The 12,102-nt window shown below is 41.7% G+C and overlaps 1 protein-coding gene across 1 annotated transcript in view; it reads left to right on the top strand.

The window, feature by feature from the left end:
- The window catches only part of COG5 (component of oligomeric golgi complex 5), a 180,071-nt gene that overhangs the window by 145,856 nt on the left and 22,113 nt on the right, over positions 1-12,102 (top strand). The window contains exon 15 of the mRNA XM_054275964.1: positions 11,103-11,213. Within this exon, the coding sequence (XP_054131939.1) occupies positions 11,103-11,213 (111 nt within the window). The remainder of the gene's footprint in view (positions 1-11,102; positions 11,214-12,102) is intronic.

Genomic DNA, 12,102 nt, shown 5'->3' with positions numbered 1-12,102 from the left:
GTAGTCTATGAAGAGAATAGTAGCAAACCAGCTCACAAATCAGTGTCTCTTCTGAGCTGCCACCTGTTGAAAGAGGGGACTGTTAGTCACTTTGAAGCACTAAAAAAACTTACAGGAAAAGATGTATCAATAGTCTGAGCTTTCCTACAAGAAAAGACAAACTCAGTTAGCATTTCATTTATAACCCAAGGGAGAACTGATGATGTGATTCATGGCCTAATCCAAATTCTACATTCATTGCTTCATGGTGAAAACAAGCATTGAATCCCAGAGCAGTCTTATCATTGCACATGTCTCAACATGTGAGATCCAATCCATGCTGTCAAATTTCATGTCTGTTCTAAGGCATCAAACACAGAGAAGTGTCAAATCTAGAGCACTTCATCTGGTTATTTCCAAGACATATTTCCAAAGTATGTCTATGCAAAGGGGTGCAAATACATTTATAGGGTGAGAATGTATCTGACAAGACTACTAGGGATCTGTTCTACTGCTGTAAATTCCCTTTATAGCTAGTGAAGAGAAACAGGTGCTACAGGGTGCATGTACCATCTTCCCAAAGCAGGGGTTTTAAAATAACCTAGGTGAATTATTCAAGAAAGTTCTTACTTCTCTGCTTCATGGTTTCCTGCATGTAGTCAGGTGAATCATTCCTGAAACTTTCTGTACTGGGCAGACTGACCCAAGATGAGACACCTCCTCTCTCTGGAGGTGAAGCAGTGTAATCATGTAGGTGCATTGAGGGATACAAACTAAAAGAAGCTATTTTTTGGAAGAACTTCTGAGTTCAGTGAGAGCACACTGCCAGTCATGGCTTACAGCTTCTTACCATGTCAGACTGAAGTAAGTCAGAGGACCTGAAGTCAGCTTGTTCCTCTTTGTGACACATTTTTTGTGTATTGGCTTCTACAAGTGGTTTTTTTTGTTCAGTAGGCTACCTGATATCAGTGTACTGCTTAGGTCTCAGATTCAGTTGAATTAGATTTTAAAACCCCCAAAATTCTTCTCTGCAGCTTCTTCCAGCTAGTCAGCTGCTGGATTGAACCTGCACATTTCAACCTCCTACTTTAGAGAAAACACTCCTATATGTCAGAAAGGCACAGCCTCCCAGTGTTTCTTTCTCATTTCAGTTTAACAGCTGCCCTTGCTGTTTTTAAATGCTGCGTGGGACAGAAGCTCACATTCACAGTTTTTAGAGCACCATGAGACACAGCCTTTGTCCCAGTGCCTGGATGCATGGTACAACAGTCCTGGCTCATATTTCCTGCTAGGACACCTCTCTGCCTCACTCTTCCTCACGAGCATCCCATGCTGGCAGTGTGCTCCTAGCTCCTGTTGGCAAAGGGAGCTCACACTGACATGTCACCCCTTGTAGAATTGATGCTTGCTGGGGAATGGGTGCCTGTGCTACTGCCCATGAAATTACTGTAAATAGTAGGCAGGCTTGAGGTAAAAGCAGAAACAATTTCTCTTAACTGAAGTGAAGAGTGTAAGAAATCGATTGCTACACTTAAGGCAGATACAGAAATGTGGAACAATTACAGTCCTTGTTGCTGCTGCTCATTCAGGTCTGGCTTCAACATCATTTCTTTTCCTTTATTTTCAGCTAGCAGACTTAAACCAGACTAACTCCCAGGGTGACTGACAGCTCCCTGGAGATGGGATCTGGCCTTCAGCTGCACTTGGTCTTTCACTTGTTTCCCGAAATAGATTCTGATTTGGGATGAAGTCACCCCTTCTGTCCCCCCTGTTTCTGCTGAGCATAATTCACCCTTCCTAGCCTTCTGCATTTCAGGATATATCTGACTGATTTTTTCTCCAGTGCCTTCATCCAAAAGAGGGTCTGTGGACTGTGTCTTTCAGGCAGTCTGAGCAGACGTGCACAGGCTTCACATTTATTTGACTTAACCTATTTATACAGTGCAATCCCCAGTGGCCAGATAAGAGAGGAAAAGTTGCACTACCACTGGGTTTAAATGCATGACCTGTGTCTAGCACAGAACTTTCAAAGTACTTTCTGTATAAAAAAGAGTGATAAATGTGAATCATTGATAAGACCCTCTATGCTGGAAAAGAAACTGAGGGGTGGTTTATGTCTGTAGTGAAAGGACCATAAGCCTGGCTTCTGGAAACCAGGGAGACACAATAATGACATTTTTCCTAACTGGATGCATGATTGTCGGAGGAAGGAGACCCAGACACCCATTGGTTCATCCAAGTCCAATTTATTGATCGAATACGGCGGGTTAAATATAGTTCTTAATAAGCTTCATACATATTGCAAAAGTTGAGCTCAGGATTGGTTAGTTACATATCAGCAACTACACCTACTTTTACATTCTTGTGCTTATTCTTCTGTTACATTCTGCAGATATTCAGGACTAATCTCACCTCCCTTTCCTCATGTTGCAGCAAGGCCATCCGGCATTCTTGCCTGTCAGCAGTCACTGAATCAGAGACTGCTGACCTCCCTTTCAAGCTTAACCAGCGGCATTAAGTCAGTATGGCCTTTCTCAGCTAACCAACTCAATAAAATCCTCCACATTTCCCCCGTTTTCTTCTTAAGCAAGGAGATTAGTTTGCATTTTTGCTATCATACGACTGACCATGTTTTGAATACAATTAAAGACACAAGGCAAAATAAGCAAAAACAGTAAAACTACACCCAGTAGTCCTATAGCATAGATCACAAGGTTCCTTAGCCATGGCCCAAGTCCTAAGTTTTTAAGCCATTTGTCAATTCCTAAACCTTCTTCTTCCTTGAGATTGTGAAGTCCTTGTTGCAATTCTTTTATCTTAGTGTGAATGGACACCGAACGATCAGACAGATTCATGCAACACATTCCCTCAAACTCTTCACATCCATGCCCTTGTGCTAAGAGCAAAAAGTCTACAGCAGCTCTATTTTGCAAAACTGCATGGTTAACACTTTGTACATCTGCGGTTAACATGTCCAGAATTTGGGATGTCTGGTTCAGCTCATTTCTTGTCCAGCACCCTAATTGTTTTGCTAAATTCATAGCCTTATTGGCAGATCCTCCTGGTAAGATAGTTGAAACTACTACTTGTCTGAATGTACCCCAAAACTTTGGATCTCTTATCTGGCTGCAGTCCAAGTCATGTATACTACGCCTTTTCCTGTTTGATGTTTGACTGAGCTGCATTAGCAAGGACACATTAGGGTGAAACAAGGACAATTTTCCCAAATAACAGGGTCCACCCTGTGGCTTAGCTGGTACACCATTCCACGCCCTGTCTCCACAAATTAGAAATATTCCTGTAGGTAATTTCATTGGTGCCGTGATGTTTGTGCCGTTACATTGACTGTAATGCTGTGGAGAGAATTCACTCAAATTCAGGGATGAATCCAAGGTGGCCCATGTGTCTTTAGGTTGATTTAAATTTTGAACATCCAAGGGTTTGAAACTAAACTATCCTCCAGCTGTAGTGTTAGGCATACTGGCATTTGCACTTCCAAAAAGATCCAATTCCTCAGGAGGAGAATGCAAAGAGGTGTTAAGTGATTGGATTAGTAAGCATTGGCGATAGCCATCACTCTGACCTGCAGTATATCCTTGCTGTGCTGGCAATGTGATGTTAGACATGTTACGCATGCATAAAGTTCGATTACTTATTAAACTGCATAGCATCAGGTAGGTTTAAAAGCAAATCAGCTTTACAGCGAGCTGCTATGATGCGTGAGGATGTAGTAATTTCAAGCTCTCTAAGTACTTGCTGTAATTTCCATCTAATATATGCTATAACCACTTGTTCTGCACTCTCAAAAAGCTCCAATCCTGCCCTTCCTGGCAGGCCAGTATTTTGTTCAAGAGCTCTAACCCAGACAAAATCTTGAATCCACTTCCCGAAACAAGGTCCACACCATAAATTTGCTATTGTCTTTTGTGAGTACCAATAAATCTTATTACAACCTGCACAAAGCAAAGCTATCCATGCATAGCACTTATCAGCATCCCTTTTGCAAACATAACAAGGAAGTGAATGTAAGTAGGGACCAGTATAAAAATCTGTCTCTTCGACCCAATGCAACCAATTTAATGGTGGTGATTGCAAAGCCTCTTCACCTTTCTTACTATATACAGCTACCAATTCAAGCTCCTTCTTTAATACAAAATGTATCTTATCTCGTAATCGCTGTTCTTGTTCTTCAACACCTATAGCATGCCACGAAGCAGGGTCCCATGGAGCTACATCAACCCACAAGGCAGAGTCCCATAGATGTGAAATTGCCCTAATCATAGAAAGCTAATTAGCAATCACTAATAGCCTTATTTAGATGAGGTTGTTCCCCATCTTACCTTCTTTTTCTTATCTGCTTTCAGTTTTGCTGCTCCTAACTTTACTGGTACTGTTACTTGCAAACTTAATTTTTGCAACTTTTCAATGCAGCAGTCTAGTGCTCTTTCAGGATTCCCTCTGAAGGACCCTACAATCGAACGTTGTGTTAAAGGTACTAATTTTCTACACCTTACAGAGACTATACGTGACTTTACTTTGAACCTCAATTCTATTTACAACACATTGTACTTCCCATTGATAATAAGCAAGAATTTTTTGTTCAGGAGACTCATAAAGATTTAAAGGTACATATGCATTTAGCCCTGTTTGTCTCCTTAATTCATCTTGCCAGCTTTTACCCCACGTGTGCTCGTGCTTACAAATGTGGCACCACAAATCCCATAATAATGATTGTTCTATCCAAAAAGTATTATCACAACCCCCACAACGTAGAGCAATCCAGGCAGCACAATGTGGATCATAACAGTGAAGGCAATGTTCCTTTGCTGGATTTGTTAAACGAAAAGTTGATAATGAGTCAATAAAACCAATCGGCTCCTGGGCCGTCCGATAGTGACGTGTCAGTGCTTTGTCCAACACTTTCGAGTGTCCCTTCAACTGTAACAGTAGTGGTCGTAGGACTAGAAACAGTTTCTTCCCCAGTAGCTCCTTGTCCTCCTCCGTGAGACAGTCCACCAGAGGCTGCATCAAAAACAGGTTTAGTCCACTTAGCAGGCACCCACAGAGGTCCTGTAGGTGAGGAAACACAAAGATATCCCCGATCCCAGTATAATACTTTTGCAGGTTTTTCCCATAATCCTGTAGTCGAGTTTTAATTTCCTGACCTGACCTCGGATGATGTTTAATTGCAGGAGGGATATCGTCTTCCCCAAAAATACATAAATGATTGATCACATACAGAACCTTAGCTAAGCATGATTGTGGGTCTGTTAAATCTTGATGCTTCTCAATATACTGCTTAAGGGTACCATTTGCTCTTTCCACTATTGCCTATCCAGTAGGAGAGTGTGGAATACCTGTCACATGCCTAACAGACCACTGATTCAAGAATTTCTGGACCCTAGCACTCACATAAGCTTGACCATTATCTGTTTTGATACTCTTTGGGACTCCCATAACAGCAAAACAACTTAACAGGTGCCTGATAACATGTGTAGCTTTTTCTCCTGCCTGAGCCGTAGCCCATATGTAATGACTATATGTATCTATAGTGACATGCACACACTTAACTTTACCAAATCTAGCTATATGTGTAACATCCATTTGCCATTTCTCATTTATTTCTAAACCTCGAGGATTAACTCCCATGCCTAAACCTATTCCCTCATTATGATAACTACATATTGGACATGCTCTAACAATGGCTTTAGCTTCTGATAAACTCAGCTCAAAATGTTTTGCAAGCCCTCTTGCATTTTGATGATATCTGCTATGTGCTTCTCTGGCCAATGTATGCTTGTCAATAGGACAAGAGTTATCAATGGGTAAAGTAACCAATTTGTCTGCACGTTCATTCCCTTCTCCTAAACCTTCAGACCATTTATGACTCCCAATATGAATCACAGAATACACTGCATTTCTCTCTCGTAAAGCTTTCCTTAATTGTATCAATAACTCATACAATCGTTTATTATTCACTCCCTTAATTGCTGCTTCCTCTATTCGTCTGGCTACTCCGGCAACATACATAGAGTCTGTGACCACATTTAAGGCTCCTGTAAGTTAGACATTGCCCATACTACTGCTAACAATTCCAAAGTTTGTAAACTATCTGCAGGATCTGCTGTAAGAAGTTGATGCTTCCATTGTCCTTTTTCTTGCCAGGTGACAGCAGCACGCCTTGATTTCTTTCCTGCATCTGTAAAAGCTGTAATAGCTCCTGTATCCAATAATCCATAAAGGGTTATGCTTTGATGCCCATGGGTAATTTCCACTTTTTGTTTTGGTCTATTTTGTAAATCCACAGTTAAAAGTGTAACATCAGTAGAGCCAAAACCCTTCTCATTCCGTATTTGCCCAGTAAATGATGGTATACCAGATGTCATTTGTGATAGTGGTATTAATTGTGCAATGCGTTGTCCTTTTGTTATTTTAATAGGAGGATAAAGGGTGTAAACCATGATTTGTATTTCCCCTGTATAATCCACATCGATAACACCAGGCAATACAAATAATCCCAGCATAGTTATTGAAGAACGTCCTAATAACAATGCTCCACATCTTTATCCATTTAATATAAGAGGACCCTTTACTCCACTTGGTATCCTCTCAGGCCGATTTGTCATTAATGTGACGTCTACTGCTGCTGATAAGTCCAAACCGAGGCTCTCTGCTGTTGCTGTTGCAGACAGGAGGTGACAGTGATGTCACGGCAGCAGCTGATGTCTCTGATGTCACGGCGGTTCTTGTGTCTGAGCGCGTATGTCCCTCATTGCCGCATCAGTAACACTTGATGAATGGTCTCGAGCTCTGCGTGTCCGCCAGTGAGCCGCTTCGGAGAGGAGCAAGAGCAGCTAACACCTGATTCTGAGCAGCTAACACCTGATTTTGAGTAGACTCTGCTTGCCTTTGTAACCCTAATCCTAATACCTTTAAAGTTTCTACTATAAATGCCTGTGAAGCTGTTGGCATTAATGCCATTCGCTCTAAAGCTTCCTCAATAGTCCAATTTGCCCCTAAAGTAGCTAACACTCTTGCATTTGCTTAACAGGTTCACTTTTTACTCCAAACTAACCATAGAACGTAATTGAGCTAACATCTTCCAATCTAAGGGAGTATATTCTGCTATATTATGTGCAAGGTTCCCCTGTGCATCATACTGTGGTGTGTATGTAACCGGACATGCAAGATTAGAAGCTACTTCCACCGCCTCGCCATCCCCCATCTGCATTACTACTTTTGCCAAAGCAGCCCAAGCTTCCCTCCTCTGTTTAGCCATCTCCCCCCATAGGTCACTGTGTGCCCCCGGGATGGGATCTGGCTCTTTAAGGGTGCTATGCTGCTGGCACCTCGGTACAGAGACCGAGTTCTCGCACGGGGAAGGCAGTGGAGCAGGAGCTGACTCCAGCGCGGGGGAGGCGGCCCCCCCGCTGCTGGAGCTGACAGTGAAACCGGAGACGACTCGCGCGGGGGAAGTGGCCCCCCCGTCGGAGCCGGCCCGCTCGGGGGAAGCGGCGGAGGCAAAGGCGGCGGCGGAGGCGAAGCTGGCTTGCTCCCACCCCCACCATCCGACCCGCCTGAAGCTGGCGGCGGAGGCAAAGCTGGCTTGCTCTTACCTCCACCATCCAACTCGTCTGAAGCTGGCGGCGGAGGCAAAGCTGGCTTGCTCCCACCCCCACCATCCAACTCGCCCTCCCCCTCTGACAGGAAGGGTGCAGATGGTTCCACTGTATCTAAGGGAAAATTTTCCACACCATTTTGCTGGGGACCCTTAGGCATAAGTATCTGAGTTACAGAAGGTGCTAAGGGATCATCCTCACGACCATACCCTATATTCCTCTTATGAGCTTCTGTTGCCCTTTCTGCTGCCTTTCTCTCAGAGACCTGCTGAAGTAACGTATTATACACCACCCGCCATAACTTGCCAAATTTCTTTGCTGACTTATCATCATCTAACACCGTATCCCACAGGATATCCCCAAACTTTTTCCACTCTACTATCTCATGAACTGTATGTGGGTTAGCAAAAATTCTTTTAGAATGACCATAAGCTAATAACCCTGGTAATTCCTTTTTAAAATCTATCCCTTTTACTCCTCGCCTTTCTAAATATGAGGAGAAGGGACCGTATGTCGCTTGCCTATCCATACCTATATATCAGCGCGCGCTGTTGCAGCTCTCCAGGCTCTCGGCGACACGTAGAGACTTGAGATACCTTTTGTAATCCTCAAGGGTGCTTTTAAAATCCGGCACCGTCCCGGCTGCAAGGACTCTCACCCAACTTCCCCGACCGTGGCGAATTTATAATCCAAGAGAGCGAACGTTCAGAATGCTGCCTTTGCCCGCATTCTCCACCATTTGTCGGAGGAAGGAGACCCAGACACCCATTGGTTCATCCAAGTCCAATTTATTGATCGAATACGGCGGGTTAAATATAGTTCTTAATAAGCTTCATACATATTGCAAAAGTTGAGCTCAGGATTGGTTAGTTACATATCAGCAACTACACCTACTTTTACATTCTTGTGCTTATTCTTCTGTTACATTCTGCAGATATTCAGGACTAATCTCACCTCCCTTTCCTCATGTTGCAGCAAGGCCATCCGGCATTCTTGCCTGTCAGCAGTCACTGAATCAGAGACTGCTGACCTCCCTTTCAAGCTTAACCAGCGGCATTAAGTCAGTATGGCCTTTCTCAGCTAACCAACTCAATAAAATCCTCCACACATGATTGTATAATGGATATAAAGAGTGTCAAGAATTCAGTCTGAGGCATTAGAATCTGGAGTAATGATCAACTGTGTGAAATCCAGACTCATGCCAGTGACACGGTGTTGGTACAAGAACCAAACTGGACAGAGTGCAGAACTTTCTTGCCTTGAAGCAAAGTCAGAGAAACCATTGTGATGGCAGCAAGAGAGACTTCTGTAAATGGTAGGACACACCTGCCCATGCAGATTCCAGGTGTTCTCATGGCACACCTTCAGGAGAAATGGTCCTAGAGAGCCCGGGGCTGACCAGTTCCAATTGCTAGTTATAAGAGTCAAGTTTTTCAAGCCTCTTTGCTTTAGACCAGGGGTTTTAGGATGTACAAGGGATCAGCACATGTAACTGTCAAAGTTCAAGTGGATTAGTTAAATGAAATCTAATCTGGTAAACAGTTTTCCAAGGATTAGTTGTTTTTAAGGTATTTTCAGATTTTGCCTGTGAAGCTGTGGTGCACTGTTGCTGACTGCAAGAATTTCTTGTTATTGCAGACGGGTTATGTTTGTACTCATTAATGGTTTTACTTACCAGTTAAGCTTTTTCACCAGCAGGAGAGACAGAGTCCAATGTCTAAGAAATTGTGACCCCTTTACAACTCTGAGGAACTGAAATTTCAGTGACTGGGATGCAAAATTTTACTGGTTTAATACTATATTTTATGTAATAGTTGTAAATGTGCAAAAATAGAAATTCTTCTGTACAGTACGTTAAAAAGTGTGGAGAAGAAGGTTATTTGTGTCTGGGAGGGTGGTCAGCAGGGTGGACAGGGTCTTTCTTTGCACAGCTGTTTTGTTATTAATCTGTGGAGCTGTAAATGTGAGAAGCGGAATTCTAAAAACCAGTCAGGTCTGTCAGAAAGAAATATCTAGAAGGAAACAGGGATGTTGTTCCTCACATGGCTGTTCTCATCAGGGAGGCAGGAAAATACTGACACAACAATATAGCTGTCAGCCAGTTAAAGGATACATTTTGATATCAAATAATTGAAGGTACATTGGAAAAGATCTTTCCTTCTACAAAACCTATTTATCCTGAAATAACCCCTTAATTTGAAGAAAGAGCAATGAACACATATTGTCACCATAGTGCTGTGAATAAATCAGAGGTCCTGGGTGCTTGCAAAAGCCTGTCCAATACTTCATCATTAGCAGTGCTGGAAAATACTAGATAACTGCTTGTATGCTGACTGTGTTTATGCTGTGTGGGAGCTATGGGAAGTATGGAAATAGTCTAATAGTCTTTCAGTAGTAAAGATTCACTGTTTCTCATAAGTTAAATATTTTCATATTATGTTTGTTTCTTTTGTTCTTAAACAATTATTATTGTATAAAACTCAGTTTTAGTTTAGGAGCTTTCTGTAGGACCTACAACTGTGTCTAGACAACTTCCATGAAAGCCTCTTTACCATTTGCTCAGTGAGTTGAATATATTTTTACTGAGAGACTTTTGGAGCTAGATATCTTCAGGGATTTCCTGGAAGATAATTCTGTATCCTGAAACATAGATAACTAGTTGGGTAATTATATCTCAGTAAAGCCTTCTATTAATAGGTATTCTTGCTTTAATGTTTAGATGTACTTCTAGAATTCACATCACCATTTGTCAGTTCTTTGTATTTCTGCAGCTTTCAGTGCACAAGAAAAATTTTGTTTGTTTACCAACTGCCGTTTATTATATTTTAAATTATAAATATATGCTATGGTGTCCTTACAAGACTGTTTCATTTCATAGTTAATGGCTATTTATGTATATCATCCTGGAACTTCAATTTCTGTCATAGTAATAAAAAATGCATGCTTTATGCAGTTTAATATGAAGAAATATTTCTTTGATTTTTGTTGAAAGATTAATATATAAAACTTCTTAATGACAGGTCTAGCAGTTTTGGTCCTTGTAGTTCTATTTTTCTGTTGATTTATAAGCCTGCAATATATACAAAGCTCTAAGCCATCTATTTGAAAAAGCAGAGCTTTTAAGGAGAGGCTGGGATAGTTGTCAGAAGGACAGACTGAGGGCATACAGAAAAATGTATGCTGCTCATAGAGAAAAGCTGCTTGGGCTTTGTCAGGTAGGTGATTTCACCTGACTGAGATTACAAAGTTGAAGTTTTGCTGGGACTAGGTGTCTCCAGGATTACTGTGGGTCTCAGTGTTGGTTTGGGAGCTGAGACAGTCTCCCAAGGTTCCTGTTGCTGTTGTTCAGGCTGTTTCATCTGAAGATGGAAATTCTATGAATCAAGACCAGAGTTAAATGGAAGAACATTGGGTAGTGAGGGCCTGTTGGTTTTTGCTTTGTTATGGTTAACTTAGATACACTGTTTAAAGAGTTGGTACCAACAATTTCTGTGATCCCTGCAGCTGTCCACTCAAGGAGATGCCAGCCAGGTGATTGGGCCACTGACAGAGGGCCAGAGAAGGAACGTGGCTGTGGTCAATTCTCTGTACAAACTGCACCAGGCTGTTCTGAAGGTAGGCTTCTTCTGGCATTCCTCTTCTTGCCATAGTGTTAACCTGCTTGCTCTGTCCTGTTCTTATGCTCCATTCAGTGGATAAGAACTCTTGACAAATAGAGCCCAATTTTGTGTTAAGAGCTGCACTTTGCTGTGCATTTGTACAGCTCTTTGAGACTGGGCTGGCCTTTGTAAGCACCACTATATGACAAACTGTCAATATTAGAAGAATAAAAATATCTTTCTAGAGAATAATCACATCTGACAGGCACTACTTTGTGAGCATAAACAATTGAACTGTTTGTTTTTTCTTATCTGTCTTTGTTCTAATCAGGCTGATAGCACCTTTGCTGCATCTGCTTCAGCCCAAGCTTGTGTTTTTCAGGAGACCTTCAATGCTTTCCCACAATTGTGGCCAAACTGAAAAGAAGAAGGAAAGGGTGAAATCAAGAAAAGCAATAGCTCATAAAAATCTCCATACATTATTACTGTGACTAAAGTCTGGCCTGGAAATTTTTCAGGACTAAGCACAGTTATGAATAATTCCAATTTAATGATGCCAGTTGTTACACAGTCTTTGTAAACTAAACCAAACAGATATATTAGTACTTGCAGTTAATCGTATTTAAATCCTAGCCTGATTAGAAAAAAGATCATGAGCACTCCTGACTCTGGATATGTTCAAAGAATTTTTAAAAATGCTAAAAAGCCTGTAAAATTTCCTTGGATTTTGCAAACAGATGGTAGATCAACTTTTAAGTCTGCTTTTTCTGTTGTACTTAGTAATGAACCTCATGTGTCTTAGTGTTGGAGGGAGATCTGATATGATTCAGTCTTTGAGTTCAGTACTTATCTGGCTTAAAAATACTATTGTGTAGCATGTTCAAGACTGTAAGGAAATTGGTAGA

This window comes from Melozone crissalis, unplaced genomic scaffold, assembly GCF_028551555.1.
Source record: "Melozone crissalis strain CALT ecotype California unplaced genomic scaffold, PUWL_Pcris_2 ptg000004l_1, whole genome shotgun sequence".
Lineage (NCBI taxonomy): Eukaryota > Metazoa > Chordata > Aves > Passeriformes > Passerellidae > Melozone > Melozone crissalis.
This window is presented reverse-complemented; position numbering and strand designations above follow the sequence as displayed.